This window comes from Carcharodon carcharias, chromosome 3 (assembly GCF_017639515.1).
Source record: "Carcharodon carcharias isolate sCarCar2 chromosome 3, sCarCar2.pri, whole genome shotgun sequence".
Lineage (NCBI taxonomy): Eukaryota > Metazoa > Chordata > Chondrichthyes > Lamniformes > Lamnidae > Carcharodon > Carcharodon carcharias.
Window position 1 is genome coordinate 113,620,830 of NC_054469.1, and position 20,104 is coordinate 113,640,933.

Sequence of the window (20,104 nt, forward strand, 5' to 3'; positions counted from 1 at the left end):
TTCTTACCATATAGAAACCACTGGTGGATATAAGTTAATTTATCAACAGGGAAACTCCCTACTGCTTAGGAAATAAATAAAATTACTTCAAGGTGTCGCTCAAAGCAACAAATTCCCATTCAAAAGAAACGATTGTCATGGTTTTAATCTGAAGTCGGGCGCCAAAGAAGGTTCTGTGATTGTCAAAGTATCTTTGAAAACGTTCGCTGACAACCAGTGTGGCAGGGGACTGAAGACCTGGTAACCAGGGCAAGTATTAATGCTAACAGCCGGCGGTGGAGGTTGGGTGTTAATGGAAAGGGAACTATGATGCTGTTTACCAACAATCGTTGCACAGGTACCATGCCGCCGTGCTTTTATGTTTGAGCCATTTCTTGTTTTGTGTTTAAACACTTTGTTTAGGCATCGTGTTAAACGAGTTGAGCGAGTTAGGGTGTTACTGATGGCTGGCTGCTCTATCCAATGGAACAGATCCACCCAGTGCGTAATCGCGCAATTAGAGACTTAACCAAGAGTTTGCTGCACCCCAGCCACAGTCTGCCCGGCTCCCTCCAGCACACACAGCCATGTCGACATAGGTTCCTCCAACACACACACACACACGCTCGCACGCATCGACCGACCGCCATCACATCCTCCAGCTGCCCGGGCCATGACAGGAGTATTCGATCGCAAGGTTCCCAACATCCGGACAGATTTGCAGGGCACTTTCCAGCACGGCATGCACCACCCGTCGCAGGAATCGCCGACTCTCCCCGAGTCCACGGCCACCGACACGGGTTACTACAGCTCGGGCGGCCCCCACCACGGCTACTGCTCACCTTCGTCTTACGGCAAAGTTCTGAACCCCTACCAGTACCAGTACCACGGAGTCAACGGGTCCGCCGCCAACTACCCCGCCAAAGCTTACCACGAATACAGTTACCCCGGCCATTACCACCAATACGGGTCGTACAGTAGAGCTCAACCAACATGTACCCAGCCAGGTAAGGAGCCATTTTCCAACTACTTGCCCAGCAAAACCCTCTTGCACCCGAGTGTATGCCGGGGCAGCTACAAAAATGTCCCTTTCCCCCTCCCCCTCCCACCTTCATTCAAGTGTCGGTTGCCTTTTTGAGGGGCTTTGCCAGCTCGGCGGGGCCAAAATTCCAGTAGGATTGTTGTTTTTAAATCCTGTAAAATGTTTTGTATAAATGTTAGGAGTAAGACATTCAAGCACAGGCCCTGTCGAAATTCGTGGCGTTGGGAAGAAGGGGGTGGTGGGGGGGGGGGGGGGGTAGAGGGGTGGTGGGGGGGGGTGGTGGATTTTGAACCATTTATTGAACAATTGTGAATGAATCGCCCTTTCCCCACTCCCAGCCCCCGTCCCTGTCTCCCCCATAACCTGTTCACTCGAGTGAAACGGTCGCTCCTTCCAGCAAACGGCGGGATTTGCTTTCTCCTCCCGTGTCGTGCATCGGCTGACATGTAATAAAATATGGATGGAAATGTGATTACAATTTGAGAGTGCGCTGGCAGGAAGACTGATTACCGACTCCTGAATTGGGAGAGAGAGAGAGAAAGAGAGAGACGGGGCGAGATCTCCCGCTTGAAGTTTCAGCGCCGGGAACTGACGGTCAGATGGAGAACCGGCTTCACCCAGCGGGATCCCAGCCCCACTGTAAAATCCCGCTCCCTTTCCCCGGCGCCCCGACAGTTAGCGCTGATTGTGACCGGTCAGCGCCTTTCGATCGGATTTTGAAAACTAAAGTCTGGCTTTTTCGATTTCAGAGAAAGAGCTGGCCGAGCCCGAAGTCCGGATGATAAACGGCAAACCGAAAAAGGTTCGCAAGCCGCGGACTATCTACTCCAGTTTCCAGCTCGCAGCTTTACAGAGGCGCTTCCAAAAAACCCAGTACCTGGCACTGCCGGAGAGAGCCGAGCTGGCAGCATCACTGGGACTCACTCAGACCCAGGTAAGGGCAGCCAGCCCGCTATCAAACAGCCCAAGGGCTTGACTGAGGCTTCAGGAATGTGGAATCAGCTCCATGGAGAACCGCGCCGAGTCAGGAACACACCCAGGATGGAACGCCACAGAAAGCCGCTAATCCGAGCTGGTTCCCGCGGCCGGTTGTGTCATTTCACAGCAAGTGTGCGGTATCGGCTGGAATACTCTGAAAAACATGTCTGAACGGATCTGCCCAGCCCGAAACCCAACCCGTTCGCAAAACAAATCCATTTGCTATTGCCGTAGATCTGGCATTGCTTCGCTGCCCGCGTCTCACTTAATACCACAGACACATAAACACAAATTTACATATATATATAATATATACATATTAATACTGTGTATAATTCACGCCGCTCCACTTTGTTCTGATTCGAGACCTTGCCTTAGTTAACTATACCATCCGTCCCTCCTCCATCTCTGTCCATGCCATTTGGGCTTGGCAATTTCGTCCCGCACTTGCAGTTAGGCTGAAGTTGGGATTTTTAAAAAAAATTATATTAAATAGAAATTTATGTTCCATTCATTTGATTGGTAATTTCAGCGGTAGGCGAGCGTGCTTTGATATTCATATCAAATTTTAAGCGTAGGATTTCATTTCAAAAATAATTCCTGGCGAACCCAGGTTCAATATTTAGAAGGTTTCGTGACGGAACACGTCTCTCTTAAACATAGCGCATCGCCCTTTGGGGTAGTTTTTGAGACTTTTTGGAGCTTCGGGTGTGCAAACGTGGGGAAGCTGCAGCATATTTTACTGGGGAACTTCACAGTCCCTACTTTCTGCTAATAGTCCGTGCCTGTCGCCTATTTATTTAACTTATCACTGTTTAAAATTTAAAAATGCTGCTATGGATTCAGTAGGAGTGCACAGACCTCATTAGTTATTCGGACCTGAAACAAAGCAGCCTCAATTCTAGTGACTTGTCGTTGAGAATAGACCGGGCAGTTTTAACATGTAAATTCCACGCGAAACATGCGAGTGACTGAAATTGTGGGGGAGGGGGAGAGAGAAATGGAGATGATTGTCAGAACACTGAGAAACACACATTGATTTATTGCTTTGCTTTGAAAATCCCGAATAGGGTATTTTACAACAACGCGAATCGACTTAGTAAAAATACAGGAGCTGCTGGGTTATGTACAATTCGACGCAGCAGAGTCCGTCTCGGGCTACATAGTAACTCGCTCGGTTATAGTCCAACGCCTTTGTTTTGTTTTAGTTAATGTTGTCAGGTCATTATTTTAGAAATGAATGATTACCATTTGTTTTGGCAGGTTAAAATATGGTTCCAGAACCGCAGATCGAAGATTAAGAAAATCATAAAGAATGGCGAGATCCCTCCAGAGCACAGCCCCAGTTCCAGTGACCCCATGGCCTGCAATTCTCCTCAGTCCCCTGTCGTCTGGGACAATCACAGCTCCTCAAGGGTTGTCCACCCTCATCAAACCCCCAGCCACAACCCATCCACCGCAGGCTACCTGGAGAACGCCACTTCCTGGTATTCCAATCCCAGTTCCATTAATTCCCACCTGCAATCTACAAACTCACTACATCATCCACTAGCTCTGGGATCCGGGACTATTTATTAATCTGAAATACATTCCATAGTGGATTGATTAGGACCGATAAGCAGTGGAGATATGCAATTAAATGCACGCTTTGTTCCGACGGAATCAAGAGAAGCCAAATTGTCAGACTCTGTACATTCGGTGCATGTAACTTTCCACATTTCAAAGAGGAAAATGGGTTATTTTTCCAACGGACTTCAGGGCGAACATGGACACTGTCAAAGGTGCCTTCCCCTTATAGGCTAAAACCGCCAATCTTACGGGACTTTTCAATAACATATATCACTGTACATACGTGTAGATAGTTGAATTGAACTGTATATTCTGTTTAAATAAAGTTATTGACACTTCGGAAAATATTGTCGGCATTGTATTTGTTATATTTTGTGCGGTCTACATGTTGGACTGCAATCTGAACTCTGTAATATTCTTAACTATAACACTCAGTGTTCAGTCACCATTGCTATGGCAACTCAAGCAATGGAACTTACTGGAAACCAGCAGTTGGCTTTTCTTTGTTTTGTATTAGCAGCATTTTTTTTGGAAAAATAAAAGGTGCCTTTTACTTTTATGGATGTAACACTCAACCCTTATAATATGTATTAACAAAAGACTCACACAAATATTGAGTAAAGCGCAGGCCATATAAATTGGAGCATGCAGAGCCAAGATATTCAAATTGGCCAATTAGATTCTGAAGGCTTTTTATGTCCTTGTTCCCTATATTTACAGGTGGGAATGAAAGCAGTTGACACGCTTCACTGGATGTAGTTTTAGTTGATATTTTGAAAAGAGACTTAATTCTTAAAGACACTTATTTTACCCAGCCTAAAAAGTACAAAATAATTATCAAATCCAGTCCTGATTTAACTAACACTTGTGCTTCGTACCCAACTCTCCTGCAGGTATATTGGGATTTATAGAAAAATGTGGATAGGACAACTGCTACCTACAGGAACACATAAGCGTGCTAATAGAATAAGAATTTAAAATTAAAACGTGTCAGCCTTATGCTACATCGCCAATTGAATACAGCTTTATGTGCATAAATTTAAGATTTTTTTCGAGATGAGGGTGCACTTATGAAAATATTTTTTTCGCTTTAGTAAGAGATGCAGACGGATGTTCTGGAGATGCATTGCGCTCTAAAGAGAAATAACGAATAAGGCATTGCAATCATTTTCTAAACCGCTTTCTGATCCGCCAAAATTGGATAAATATTTCAATTGCATTCTTTTTAAGAATGGACCGTTCTAAACAGAAAAGATTGAGCTGTTACTATTTCCTCATCCTCCTGTAATCACCAACAATGCACGGCCTTAATTGCAACAGTGCGTTTAATTGTTCACACCAGTGTACTTTAACATACCACATGTTGGCAGAAATGAATAACAAGGATCTTTGAGATCACTTTATTGTTGAAAATGGATCCAAACTTCTACAAGGTTAGGTATATAATGAATGCTCCTGTAAATAACTGTCTGTTTTGTCTGCTTGATTATTAGAAATACATTAAAACGTATTGAAATGGTCAAGCTTCCATTTAAAATGCCGGGTTCTTAAAAACCAATTTTATTAAAATTGAATTTGAAGTTTGTGAAAAGCACGTTTTATTCATAGTTTATATAGCCGAAAGCTTCTGTTGTTAAACGGTCCGAATATTGGGGCTAATTGTGAAGCATGTTATGTTGAATTCTAGTTTATATAACGACCCAGGGGCAGATTATTGAATCGTTGTAACAACACAGCACAGTGAGGAGTGAGCAAGTAGATGTAGTGGAAGTTGCCATTCTAACGTTCATCGCCTCTGGCTTAACAGACCTACATGAGTCTTACGGTTAACAGTGGAGCAGAGTCAAATAGTGAGAGCGCACATAGTTCTTGCGCACGGAAAGCGGTGGCCCCTTCCTGTTAATAAGGCGAACCGATATATCAGTAACGATGCCAATGCCGTATGAGGGTGTTCATTCTCCTTTGCTAATCGGCCCCGGGCGGAGGACATCTCAGGACATTTGCGATATTGCGCGATTGTCAATGCATGTTCTTGTGGTTAGAAAATGGCGCATCCTTAATCGAACATCGAGTGAATCGGCTTTAAATGTGTTCATACGGATGTACAGCATAACAGTACCAACAACCCTGGTCGGACCAAAGAGGCAGATATAGGTTTCTGGAACGGGATCAATATTTATTGCTTGATAGATATAAATATATGTATTTGAATTCCATCGTTAAACCTAGCGTAAGCATCAAAGTGCGCGGGCAGTGAAATACACACAGAACGTGGCATTGGATCTAACTGACTTTATCTTTACAGGATGTACTTTCATTGCAGTAATGGAAAGTAGGCACAGTCGTTAAACTGGGCGGGGATCTGACTGAATCTGTCTGCAGACATATATTTTCTAATTAAGTTAGTCGAGGTTTGCGATATCCGAGTAATGAACGGGGGGGGGGCGGGGGGGTGTAAATCCAGTTGGTGTGAGTGCGGTAGAGGAAAGGTTTGAAAAGCCGGCCTCCGTGCCTTCGGGCATTTGAATATTTTAGGTAGGACCTGGGATGGGCTCTTCGCTGCTGCATGTGCTTGGAAGCTGGGTTGTGTCCGTGTTTCTGGTGGTTGGGCCCTCTCTTGGAGTCTGGCTCACAGACTTCCTGCAGACTTTTCTTCCTCTTCGCGCTACCCACAATTAGCAGCTTTGAAAGGCAGAGAGGAGCCGAGAGGGCGGCAGTTGAGATCACAGAGAACCGGATTCCTGTGGGTGCAGACCGGCTCCAAGGCTGCGCTATTCCCGGCCACGGCCAACCTCATTGAACACACATTCTGCAGACAAGAACATGGAAAAATAATCAATGTAACTACATTCCCGCGTCCAAAAGTGACACGCACTTACATATATACACACTGACAAATATTTATATAGGCGCAGATACAAAGCGGCATGGGTTTTTTGCGAACGCATATGCATGTAAGTGTATAAAAAGTTCATTTGTATATAGACACACGAACACAGATGTACACATGCATGTGCACAGTCCGCACCTGTACACGCGAGAAAGACGCCCACAAGAACATGTAAGCAAAGCCATGCTGGTTACAACTTCTCAAGAACTTGTACATGAAATCCGCTTGAAATCGTGCAATATGCAAATAAGTTTTACATTTATGCACGTTTTGGATGTAATCATGTATTTCAGTTTTAGATAAATGCATCAGATTAATGTTAATCTTTTCCACTATGAATTTATCTGAGACTATTTGTGTTATTTTTAATTGGGATGGGGAAAATTTGGGAAGTTGCATCCAGCTTTCATTTTTCATAAATTCCCCTGATTTAAAAAAAAGTACAGGATTTAAAATCCAATTGAAATGCGCATCTAAAATGGTAAAGTATCCGGGCTAGCATAGTGGAATGAAATGATGTAGAGACAAGAGTGCAGTCTGTGGAGTCTTTAGTCCGAGGTTATTTAACCTGGCTTTTGTGTCCTTCCGAAATTACTGGGATTTGGAATCGAATTAGCTCATGTTTTCTGCTATAGTGTTGCCGGGGGAAAATGAGTAAAATACAATGTGTTGACGTTATTCTATCCGTCTAGCAATCGAAGCATTAAAAGCTGTCACATCAGAACCCTTTTTAATTGTTAAGCTGCATGTCTAACGACAAGCCTGGTTAGCTGTAACTTGATACAACAGGCAACGGCAGCGCTTGAAGCCAGCTCGATGTGACTGTAAGATTTAAATGTTGAAGAATTACAGTATTTTGCACATCTTACAGTAGGAAACACAGTTCCGTCTAATTATTTTCGCTATGCATAATGCAATCACAATCCGCTCTATGTCAAGTTTAGCATCTCAATTGTTTGGGTGGTGGAGAGTACGGGGGGCTGGGGGGGTGGGGGGCGGGGGTAGGTGGGCACATGGCGAATGTGACTTTTTAAACACGCTCCATGGAATAGACAGAATAGCTGTCTAAAGTGTATTGCAAACTGAAATGTCTGGAGCCCAGCAAATCACTTGTTGGTGGCATAAGCGATAGCGCCTTATCCGCAGGAGTGCTTTTTTAAAATCAAGCTTCTCTTTAAAAATGTATAGTCAAAGTGCTTTCTGACTTAACCGTTAACGTGGTTATTAATATCTGCAGCTAATAAAATGATAATCGGGTGTAGATTCATGTGGTTCGTAATAGCGAGTAACAGTGCAAAGGGCTGAATGTGGAGAAGTGGCTGTTTTACTTTGTTAAAACAAGGTGAACAGATGGTCTACGGAAGAAAAAATGCTGGTCATGTTTGGATTTCATTTTTTTTTGCTTGAATTTTCTTTATTCCTTTAGCTTCTTTCTATTATTATTATCGGTTCGTTCGATTTCCCTCTCAATACTTCATGCTCATGAATATTTAAGTTTCTGGTGACAAAATAATGTTTTGTATTGAAATATTGCTTGTTTTTGAATACATATTTAAATATATGATTTAACTAGGCCACTGAAATGTTTCCGGGAGTGAGACAAAATTATACCTTCAGCTTTCATAATTGGGGTTGAAAACACTGAAGCATTTATCATAGATGTTGGCGTTTTCTCTTAGCATTCGACAGAAACAGTATCGTCGTATTTGCAAATAAGAAGCCTGTGGTGTGGGGAGGCCAGTGACTGAGGATAAAGCTAGTAGTAGATCTCCAACTTCGGAAACATTCTGACTCCAGGCCAGTTCTAAAGTAATAATATACTCTACTGTTCCCAATACATTAGGATTGGGCTGAATGCTGAGAGGAATTGATGCTTATATTTTGACAAACGGCGCCCCATCTTTCCACAAGGCACGTGAAAGACGCCGCATTCAAACTTCAGCCTTTCAGAGCTGATCCAGAAGGCCGAGGACTTGAGAAATCAGCCAATCTGTCGCGCCGAAAGAGTACAGAACAAACCACTTCCTCAATGTATCGTTTTGAATTATAAATTGCACAAAGTTTAGTTTGTAACCTTTACTAATATGTCCAAAAACCCGGGATTTAAATATCTATATTACAAGCTTAACCGCAGATCGTAAATATATATTGTCAGGTATATGAAATACAGCAACAAAACGATGCGTTTTCTTCCCATCATTAATTTGAACAAATATAATTGTAAGAAGAGACGCTATGATTAGAATAACTACCCACTTACTGGCACTATTTCATACCGTTAACTCACTCGCTTTTCTCTTGAGCTCTGTGGTTTCCATTCGTCCTTTTGATTCACATTTGTTTCTTTCTGCTTTTCTGTTGCAATTTCACCCGCTGAGAACCTTCAGAATTAAACATTGTGAGTTTTCCACTCAGCAGCCATCTGTTCTGCACAAATAATGGCGAAATTAGCCTAACTGGACAGTTGCAGCGATGTAATAACTCGCAGTAATTATCCCCCAGTCTGGATTAAGATGCTATTATTATAATCTGGACATTTACAATTGCCATAATTTGGGAAGATGCGCCGGTTCTTGATTACAGCAGTTTTATCAACCGAGCCGTCACCAAACACTGACAGTAATAACAGCTAATTTTACTGGCAATATAAGAGGTGGCGAGTGTGCAAACAATTTCACACCTGGATATGCTCACTCAACCGGAGGAGCTCACGCTTCTGCCCGGTTATACAGTAAAACGATTTGACTAAGTCACCGCTGGCAGTGTTTTCTATCGGAAGGTGTGTACTTGGAAAGGACATGTAAGGTATGTTTGAAACTTGCTTTGTATATATACATACATATATATATATATACAATTTTATATAAAATATATGCACACATAAACAATTTTTCTATACAAAGACATGTTAAGGCACATCGTCTATGGAAGGGCGAGAGGTTATGCATGAATACAAGCGAAAATGTTTTGCAAAATCTCGAATGATTCGGGTCGGCTTGATGGTGATCACTCTTGGATACATCTTTCCTTAGCACCATCACACTGTCACTGGTCGCTTTGATGGGCGGGGTGGGGTAGGATAATTCTGAAAAGAAGTTCAGTACAGAATGTTTTCTGGAAATCCTATCCGGTTATGTTCTGTTTTGCCTGTGGCGCTTTACTGAACAATTTGCAGACAACCTTGGGAATAGAATCGTGGTGTTTCAGAGGTCCAAACTTATGAGAATGAGTCCTCCGTCCATCCATCATCCATCCATCCACCCATCTATCCATCTGTCTATCTGTCTGTCTGTCTATATAGTGAAATAGACAGACAATTTTATCATTTTACAATCAATATATTCAAGAACAAGGCATTGATAACTCAATTCTGAGATATCCCGATAACATGGCATAGTAGCTCAGTTGCAGTAATTCACATATTTCAAGGGAGTATTCCGTGCAATTCCGGCTGGTGATTTTGTAAACCGCGATATATATTAAAATAACATTGTATATAAGGGATCCGTTTTATATTTTGGAATATTTTTCTTATGACCAAATAAACTGTTATAAACAGCGTCCAAGATGATCGCATTTCCAGCGTTATTTGTTTCTAAGTTTTTCCAAAGGTTGGTAACATTTGATGCTGTTTGGGGTCGTTACTTTGTTGCCCTACTTATAGTAACAGACCAACTACAAGTCATGGTAGAATAAAAAATATGTTAATAATTATAATGGCATCTTATTTTCAAGAAGACAGAGCTACTAAAGGTTAAGCCAACCTTTGCACTTGAACTCACGGCCTCCCGGTCTGGACATGTTTAATCACCTCGTGGGCCAGCCTGGCATAAACTGCACTGGGTATGCTCGCTATCAGTGGACGGTGTAAGATATTTTAATGCAATTGTGTGTGTGTGTGTGTGTAAATATGTTTAATATTTAGCTCTGAAAGGATTTAAATTATGATCTCTGCCTAGACCCACATGGACGACGTCAGACGCAGTTGTACACTTGGCTTCGCTTGTTTTTTCCACATCAGTGGGCGGTTCGAGGGTCAGGCGGAAGTGCAGCTTCGGTTCCGAAAGAAATATTGGCGAAATAACTCGAAACCAGGCATTTTTTTATATAAGAGCACACAAGATGGAAGTGGGATGTAAAAACATGAGGGATAGGCTGACTCCGTAATCCTTCAAATCTCGGCACAACAGGCAGCACCCCCACCCCCCACCCCCATCACCCCGTTCCCCACCCCCCGCCAGCCCCCAGTCCCCAAAGCCTCAGCCGGAGGGCGAGGGAGCCTCGGTAACGCGCAAGGAAAACTACTCCATATTTTGCAATTAAACTGAATTCACAATTTGTCTGAGTTTTTACTAACAATGAAAGCACTGATTCACAGTGCCTGTGTCTTCATTCTGCCCCGAAAAGGCATTTCCGAGACACGAGGGGCAAGAAATATTTTGTATAATGTTATGTGTTGGGAAGAAATTATTCTCCCCGATAGCACACTTAACACAAAGAATAAAATTTGTTCTGCGTGCTGTCTTTCAATTCTCCATGGAAACCAAGAGCTGAAACAAACAGATAAAGGATACATATTGCTTTCCTCGCTGAGCTAGAGGGGCTGAAACATCTGCTGCAAGAAGTGTATAATATCCCATGTGGCTTCTCGTAAACCATACACTGAACATGGCACCGATACTGCCATAACACATGCCATCAAGAGGGGCATGATCTTACAATGTGTTATATTAAAGTACAGAATTCATGTAATGCTTGAAACGTGTGATTTAAAATCCCACTTATGAAGAGGAAACCGAGCCGCTTTACTTACATTCTGCTGTGCGTCTTAATTACCAGACAAGTGATTATGATTTCCACAGGGAAAACAAACAATTACAGTGCGATGCACTATTGTATCCATAAAGAGTACATTTCGTCGGGCATTTGCTTTATCACTTAAATACTCCAGCAGTCTTGTTTTGTACCGACACATTGAGCACAAATATATAGACGATATAAGGACGGGTCTCTAGATATACAGAGATAAATTGGCTGGGATATAATCCATGCTGCATTCATGTTCATGTTGTAAGGTTAGTTGGTTCAGTGGTTTTCATTTGATTCCCACTTACTGTTATGAAGGCGGAAAAGACCGCCTATCATCTTAAGAGGATCGATCTAATTCCTGCACCATCTCTCAAGGCAACTTTCTTAACGCTTTATTTAAATATTAGCTCAAATGAAAATATTTGGTCAGAGCCACTGACTTAGGTATGTGACGTTCCATCTCGTGAAAAAAACATACTATAGAACCCTCTTTTTAGCGACAGATAAACAGCATTTATAAGAAAATGGCTGAGCTTTTTATTCGACACATTAACAATTCTTTCAAAAAAAATACTGTGAAGAATCCAATTGTATTTGCCGGTGGAAGCCTTCGTTGTGATGTTGAATGGTTTAACTCTGCTTGTCCTGTAAATACACAGGTGGGAATCTTTCCCTCAATATGTGTTAACATGCAAAATTGCCGTGCTTAATCTTTACAAGCAATACCAAATTAGGCTCAATGCAATAAATATTGAGATTTGGGTGCGTTATAAACAGAAAATGATTGAGATTTAAAATCGTGATTTTAATACCAAGTGCGCTCACAACTGCCTTAAATCGGTTTTACAGAGAAATTGTTCCACCAGAGCTCCGCATTAATTTGTTTACTTTTGAATGTTCTTAATCACTTCGATTAATCGACATCTTTTTCATTTATTCCACAAATTTCAATTTATCGTTTGAAATTAGCTTTAGTTATGCAATTAAAGTATGAATTAAAGTCATTTTAAAAATCAGGCATGGGGTGCTTTGCTTAAAATATACAAGGGCGGTGCACATTTGTGCATTTTTTTCCAGGAATTACACACTGCTTCATGAAAATCACAGTTTGAAGTTATTTTCTTCTTTGCAGATGCGGGATTCGTTTTGCTAAGCTTGGCACTTTTACTGGATCGGATTTAAGAAGCCCCTTTAATTGGTTTATGAATAACACAACGTTCTATTCTTTCTCTTTTGTTTCACTCTTCTTCCTGAATTTAAATAAAGATAGCTCTTTAGTATTAAAAGTGGAAGAAAATTACATGTAATTACCTTTGACTGTAAAAACGCTGTAATCAGCGGGCTACAATAAAAATTACCCTAATTATAGTCGCTTTTATGATTGTCTAAGCCTTTCTCGTGAATAATACCGTAAATTGTACCAAATATCAGCTTTAAATTGGATGGGACTGCAGCTGGAGGTTTTTGTTTAGTATTGATCGTGTTGGATTGTACATTAGATTTTCACAGTTCGAGAAAAGCAGTCAATATTGCCAGTGGAGTGGCGAGTCCATTAAATGAGATCAGAACCGTGGCTGATAATAGAGCTCTGTAATTTACTTCCTTGCTTGTTCAAACAACTTTATGTTGGTAAGTAATGATGGTTTTGTACATACTGCGAGTTATTGTCATTTTGGAATCTTGTGCATGTCTTTTTTTGTCAATTGTGATCAATGGCCCAGCTTCAGTGGCTCTCAATTAGATGTGTACAGGTCCGTGGTGATACAACTTTGGATTGTGTGTCGCATTTTTATCGTTTGCTTGTTTCTAGCTCATTTATACCATTCATTTATGAATTATATCTTGAACATAGAAAATCTGCAGATTTCTTTGCGGAACTTCATAACATTATATAGCAGTTTGTGTTTAATCAATGTTTTATCAATTGTAAAATATTTTATGGCAATTTCAGTGGTCTTGTCTTAGATTGGGTTATTTTAATGTAAGGCCATTGCGACATAATGCCAAGCACGTCTTTAAAATTTGTTCTCGGAATGTTGGCCATTCCGGCAAAGCTGCATTTTGGATATTAACATAGCAGAGTGACAGACGGATTTCTGAAATTCCCACCGACTCCCCCAGAAACACATCCTTTCGAAAAAATATACGATCTTTACGGAGCGGGACCAGAGGTTAGCAAGCAGTAGTAAATCGTTGAAGTGAAATTATTTTAATGTGTTTGAAACAACGGTGACTACAAGACACGTGTGATTTATGATTTTATGATTTATTACTCAGTATGAAAGAGACATAAAACATATAATCTATGTACAACTAAAAATTAAACAATATATACATACAAGTTGTCATTTTATAAGTTTCCAGTGCGTCTTAGCATCACCAACCCATGCTGTTTTAAAATCAGCATAAAATCTTCCAAATTGCATTCGTATTTGTGGTCATTGGATATCGTAGAATCTATGGAGGCAGTGGCAGTTCTCTTGTAATGTCTACAGCCACCGACCATTCCTCCTTTTCCGCCCACTGCCAGTCTGCTGCTAGATCTCCCATTCAAAATGGTACCATGGGCATCTGGGCATTGCCTAACGACATGCGCCCTCTAAGCCCATTGTGTTCTGTCCATTGAGACTTACTGGCCTCGGACTGTCACATCATCTGTCTTTGCACGGTGTCCTGGTGAGTCGTGGAGTACCAGGGGGAATAACCAGCCATATAATTGTTCGGGGTCATGTTAACGCTTTTGGCCGAAGCTGAGATGTCCCACACTGGTGGCATGGCTGGAGAGCGAGGGGAAAGAGCAGCCGATCCTGGCACAGAATCATTCTCAAGAGGATTGCCGCCCTGTTTCATCAGTTTCTTAAATTTTGAGCGTTTGTTCTGGAACCAGATCTTCACCTACAATAACATTTTTAAAAAAGGAAAGACATGGGCTTTAAACGGCGGTCAATATCTTTGATTTGAGTTAACTAAAATATTCACCTTCGCTAAAATTGAAATGATTGCAACGTGGTATAGGATTATAATCAGAAACGGTATCATCAGAAAGACTGAACAAGCTAAATATCAACGCGAAAGCAAGATAACTGTGTTCTAGCAAATAATTTTGCATACATTCTTCAATTTGTTTCAGTTTTTAAAAAATATATACCAATGCGGCCAGAACATTGCTTTACTAAAAATCCCTTTATAACATATAGACTTTTTTTATCCTTTACACTGACTAGGAAATTCTACCCTGGTCTGTGAAGTCATTATGAGGTAATAACGCTATAAATTTCACAGTTTCTGGCAATAGTTTCCTCTTTCGACTGCATTAAAATAATGCTCGGGATAAAAGGAGACACTAAAATATAATCATTTTAATAATTCCTGACGTTTCCACGATGTGTGGAGACATTTCCATATCGTCCCTCTAATTTCTTTTATAGTTAGAAAATAATATTCTTATAATCAGATGTCACACCATCTTCAAAAGATTTAACCTTATTAACTTGTTGGAACGTGTTACAATAATTAAATTAAACTTATTGTAAAAGTAACACTTCCGGATTGACTAGTAAAACGATAAGGTTCAAACTGCCCGAGATTTAAATGAAGTTCAGATTTAACACAAGGACTGGAATTATTAAAATGCCTCAGACCAAACGCTCGGTGCATAAATTTCCAATTTAAAAGTCGCCTGATTTCCACATGCAGAAATGCAGCAAAATTTTAATTAACACTTTTATATTTAAAAAATCGTGTTGCAGATTTTCATAGTAGAGTTAATAGCCTTCAAATGTTAATTATCCTTACAATTCAGACAGAAAGTCAATAATTTTATAATATTTGTACATTGTGTGATAAGTTTTTAATGATTATATACCTACTGCCTCTCAAGTGAGTTACACATTTCTTATTTTGCAATTACGATTGCTTTACAGGAATGCATTTTGTTTATTTTATTGATCACATGCATGCCTTCATTTCCCTCCATGATCCATCAAATCATAAATGATTTTCTTGTCTCATCCCTTCCTACACCACCCCAACCCCAACTACCGCCCCCACCCCCCACCCTACCCAAAAAAAATATCGAGGATTACTAGTTGTAAAATAGCAACAGTGTTTGACAGGTCGTTCAAAATAGACACGAGTAATCAACGGTGTGTTATGAACTTGACTGATAAACTCTATGCACAAATATAGAATGGGTCTAATCATCTATTAAATTCAATTGTTTTCAAATGTGCTACATCTTAGGCAGTTTATAATAGTGGGAACGGTAAATGTATTGAAAGAAAGAAACTGACAGCCGCAATAAACGACAGTAAAACAAATGCGACACAGTCATCATTGTTGTATTTCCATTCTGCTTTGTAAAATAATACCTGAAATATCCCAGGAAGACTGACATTCTTAAAAAAAGATTGTTTTTGTAAGTTTGAAACCAAATCAGTCAAGTTGGCGAATGTACTTGTATCGTGATAATACTGCAATGCTCTTGTCCATCAATAAATAATCCTTTTTGTTACTTTGACTTGATTTTTGAATTATTAGCCATTCCATTTACACAGATACTTTTAAGGAAACACTCTTAAAACGAGATGAAAACTGCTTGCTGACACATATTTGAATCATGAGAAATATTAATATTCTAACTGGCTCCAATGAAAAATAATTTTGTAATTGATCTGGATAAAACTTTGCTTATAGCAGTTGCGGCGAGCGACGAAAAGCTACCGTGACTAGACAAGAGTCAGTTAAATCCTTAACAAACGCACAACTCTATTCGCTGCAGACCTCCCATCGTTCTGTACCACATCAGTGCCGGGATTTGAAAGAAGAACCGGCAGTGGCTGAAAATGAATCAAGGATGCATATTATGATAAACAGAATCTTTGACTCAGTAGTCTATTAGTAGCAAACTTTTCCAAGGCTGTTTATCCAGGGTTTAAACACATTTCATATATTTTACCATCATGCCTTGCTAAATGCATATCTTATGATTATTATCGAGCAAGTGGGGAATCATACATTAAACTGCCTTATTCCCAACATGTTCAATGGGCGCGGTTAAGTGTGTGAGGTACTTAGTTAACTCCTGTTTCAAAGAGAACACCATTGAATTCAGATCGTTGGAGAAATACAATAGACGCCGTGCCAAAACGTATGGTAAGTTCCACCATTTAAAAAAAAACATATACCTTTGACACCCCCAAATGAGGAGAATCATCGGATTTTGTAACAAGGCTATCTTTAGCATCGCCCAAGCACACTCTGGGTAACTTGAGCTTTATAAACTTGGAAGAGTAATATTTTAATGCGGTGAAAGCTGCTGTTCAATTACAAACAGATTGTGCATGTGGCCAATTTGTGTTGAACAGACTTATTGTGGTTTTGGATAGACTGCGCTAAGAGCACCAAAGTCTGGGCAATAAGTCTATTACAGCTCTCAGCTTTTATAGAAGACTTAAATATCAAATAATCTTATAGTAACACTTCAAATGCCAATCATTTTTGATGATGACGTTTAAATGAGTTTATATCTAATTACACTGTCACGGAAAAGTATCATGTTAAAACATAATAAAAAAAAACAAATCGGTGAGGCTAGGCATTTGCATTTGATTTAATGTTATGTTTGTTGCAGGATTGGGCCCACATGGTGCTTTTAAAGCTGCACTTACCATTATGTTATCTTATGTTCTCTAGTGCGTCGGTTTTGATCCAAAAAATTAAAGTTAGCGATCATTATCTAAAATTGAAAGGCCGAAGTTTATTTTAAGTTGGGCAATGAGATCAGGACTGAGCATTTTATGTTTCTGTGCCATATTTACCGAGCCATTTCATGCAGCACGCTTTGTAACCTACTACGTGCAGCGGCGGAGAATCTCGTTAAAGTGGTCCTTCTGTGCAATTTGATTTACATAGTCACTAAATATAACTTGAAAAACAAACAGGTCACAAGAAGAGCCAACGCCAGAAGCCGATGTTCCCCACAGCTGCCTGGTAAATCACTCTTTCCTGGGCACTGTACCTGTGTTTGTGTGAGCCCCAGCGAAGCGGCCAGCTCAGCTCTCTCGGGCAAAGCCAAGTATTGAGTCTGCTGAAAACGATGATTTAACGCCTGCAGCTGCAGACTTGAATAAATAGTGCGAGGCTTGCGGATCTTTTTCCCTTTTCCGTTAAAACGGATCTCCCCATTTTCAATTACTGTTGTCTTTTGTTGTTCTGGAAAACAAGCATACGGTACACGACATTTTGCACGGCCCAATTCACAGCACATTCCTGAATCTATTTAAACACTCTGCAGATATGTTTTTTTTTTCTCCCTCGGAGCTATTAACGAGATATGTTCCTTAACGGATGTTTAGGAACATTAACTGCTCCTGAACAATCTGGCCTGGTTAAAATAATCTGGAGAATTCCATTATCTTTAGCCCCTGGCAAATTTCAATAAAAAAAAAACATGCTGAGTACAACTGGCGATGTGAAATATACGATTTAACAACAAGATGTATTAATTAATGAAACGTCAATTGCTTGCAAATGCATTTACATGGCACCATGTAATTGCCAGGGCCGACAGGGGTATACTGTTATTTGGCGAAAATAAGTTATATTGCATCAAATGAACAGTGAGGAACCCAAAGTTCCGTTAACATATTGACATCACGTCATTACCTTTCAGTTTACTTTTACTTCTCTTGGTCGAAAATTGTTACCAAATCTATTCCAAGCGTGCTGACAGATATCCCCATTAAAACATCCCAGACAAAAGAAGGAAAGAGACATAAGACTTGGCGAGTTAACATTAGTAATGAAAACCTACTAAAAGAAAGGTTGAAGGAATGAAATTAAATTTAGAAACAAAAATAAATCAGTAATCGAACATAGAAAAACGAGAAAGGAATAGAAAATATGACACAAAAGGTTTAACGTGCATTTCTTACACGGTTTAAACAATCTTCTGCTTGAACCACTAGAGAATATCACTGTTGCTTTAATCCGGAAGGAAAACGGAAAGGCCGAATGTGGATTACTCTGGGTCTCATCGAAGACTCACCTGTCTCGTCTAAACGTGTCTGGCTAGCAGTGTTGTTGCTGTGGTAGGACGGCAGGTAGGGACTGTGATGAGAGTGACTCATGTAGGGATAAGGCAAGGATCTGTTGTAAGTGTTGGCGGCCGGGTACGAGCTGTCGTGCTGGTGTGAGTGTCCTCCTGAGTGCAGGCAATGCACCGGGTAGTGACCGTGAGACATGGCTGGAGAGCTCTGCTGGGATTGCTGGCCAAACTCCATGAAAGCAGATTTAGAGTCCGAGGCTTCCAAACCGTCAGCCATCGTAGTCATGGTCATTATAAAACTTCAACTGGGGGGGAAAAATACTCTTAAAGGCGATACACTTGTCTTTTTCATGAAGAGGGTAAATCTTCCGAAGAGAAAGCGCGAGCGTGTTAACTCCTTTTTGTAAGTAAAAAGGTTATTTTGGGCTTCCAAGTTGGAAGGAGCAAGGACGGAGTTGAGGCAGTCTTTTAGTGGATTCTGCTAAAGTTAAGGCTCTGCTTTCAGACTTGATGCAGATGCTGTAATGTGCCACAAGTCGAATGGTTTGTCTCCAAAGGGCAGCAGCTCCTGATTGGTCATCTCTTTGCCTCGTCATCCTTCTGCCACTACTACTGGATTCACTGGATGCAGTCAACAGTGGGTTAACCCGGCTAACTTAAGCACAGCCCAAATAACCTTTTGCAACAACGCTAATAATTGCTCTCCTTTTACACAGATCCAAAGAAACTAAAACCCTCAAACAGCACTGTTATTTGGATAGCATAAGGCCGTAGATTCAAAATTTGGTGTCAAAGGACTGAATTTTTAAACAGCTTATTTCTTAATAAAGCCAAACCGCAAAGGCAACTTCAACATTATCCGCACAATATAATTAGCCAGATGTATAAATGTAACATGCGCATGCGGAATATTACAAGGAGCTAATCGATATTTGGCACCGCAGATGAACATGTTAATTTCATCAGCAGTAGGATGAAGACATTAACTTGTCATGAGAGAGAGTAAAGAGACGAAGAAACATGTTTCATGTTTTCCAGTAAAGGAATCCCCAGCGCTGTCAGTTAACTCGTCCTGTTCTCCTGGAACCAGAAAGTGTTCTACTGCTCGAAAAATATGCAAATTAAGAATGTGGTTGGCGATTTGGCAAATTTGAGTTAATACACAAAATGACAATTTAAAGTATCTGTATCTACCTTACTAAATTAGTTGGCTTAAATTATGAATGACTTCATTGTATTATCAATATAATTAAATACGTAACCGTGTGTTGTATTTATTTTTAGATGATGTGTGTAGAGATAATTATGGTCCTACTTAGAAATACACAAAATTTATCGTGATTATTTTCGAATTGCTGCAATGAATTTCCCCACAATTGTCTTGTAATGATTTTGACCGCATTTGGAATAAAGTGGTGGATATAGCATAAATTATCCTCTAATTATACGCTACTGTCGCATCAATTATCCTCTTATCAAAGTGGTTGTCTAACTGCAGCATTTGGTTTCAATGCTCATTTCACTATAAAAAGAACTTTATAACTATTATTTACACCGTCCTTTAAATTCCATCTCACGGATCGTACTATCCCTTTCCCCCACGAAAAACCGAGAGGGAAGATTCTGGGAAGGTGCGCTCATGGATGAAATCTCTGAAGTCTCCATTTGCAACAGTACATATTTTAAATAACCAAATTCAGATGACATATAAATCAGATGGATTCTGTAGCAGGATCACGCCTCCACATGACAGAAGAGGTAAGGCCGATTTAAGTATTATTTGAAAGGA

The 20,104-nt window shown here is 40.4% G+C and overlaps 2 protein-coding genes across 2 annotated transcripts; one reads left to right on the top strand and one right to left on the bottom strand.

Moving 5' to 3' along the window:
* Positions 1 to 548: 548 nt before the first annotated feature.
* Positions 549 to 3,913, top strand: dlx5a (distal-less homeobox 5a). The gene is made up of 3 exons (XM_041184412.1): positions 549 to 986; positions 1,771 to 1,955; positions 3,263 to 3,913. The coding sequence occupies exons 1-3, from the start codon at positions 653 to 655 to the stop codon at positions 3,575 to 3,577; spliced, it is 834 nt and encodes a 277-aa protein (XP_041040346.1). The 5' UTR covers positions 549 to 652; the 3' UTR covers positions 3,578 to 3,913.
* A 9,599-nt stretch (positions 3,914 to 13,512) lies between these two features.
* Positions 13,513 to 18,824, bottom strand: dlx6a (distal-less homeobox 6a). The gene is made up of 3 exons (XM_041184565.1): positions 18,316 to 18,824; positions 17,287 to 17,480; positions 13,513 to 14,162 (listed from the first exon to the last, which is right to left on the bottom strand). The coding sequence occupies exons 1-3, from the start codon at positions 18,605 to 18,607 to the stop codon at positions 13,914 to 13,916; spliced, it is 735 nt and encodes a 244-aa protein (XP_041040499.1). The 5' UTR covers positions 18,608 to 18,824; the 3' UTR covers positions 13,513 to 13,913.
* Between the last annotated feature and the right edge of the window lie 1,280 nt (positions 18,825 to 20,104).

What these genes read in the sequence shown, in the direction of transcription:
- dlx5a (XM_041184412.1), top strand. Translation starts at nt 653, where the DNA reads ATGACAGGAGTATTCGATCGCAAGGTTCCCAACATCCGGACAGATTTG. An exon ending in ACCAACATGTACCCAGCCAG is followed by an intron (nt 987 to 1,770) that starts GTAAGGAGCCAT and finishes TTTCGATTTCAG; the next exon opens with AGAAAGAGCTGGCCGAGCCC. An exon ending in TGGGACTCACTCAGACCCAG is followed by an intron (nt 1,956 to 3,262) that starts GTAAGGGCAGCC and finishes TTGTTTTGGCAG; the next exon opens with GTTAAAATATGGTTCCAGAA.
- dlx6a (XM_041184565.1), bottom strand. Translation starts at nt 18,607, where the DNA reads ATGACCATGACTACGATGGCTGACGGTTTGGAAGCCTCGGACTCTAAA. An exon ending in GACACGTTTAGACGAGACAG is followed by an intron (nt 17,481 to 18,315) that starts GTGAGTCTTCGA and finishes CTTGTTTTCCAG; the next exon opens with AACAACAAAAGACAACAGTA. An exon ending in TGGGGCTCACACAAACACAG is followed by an intron (nt 14,163 to 17,286) that starts GTACAGTGCCCA and finishes ATGTTATTGTAG; the next exon opens with GTGAAGATCTGGTTCCAGAA.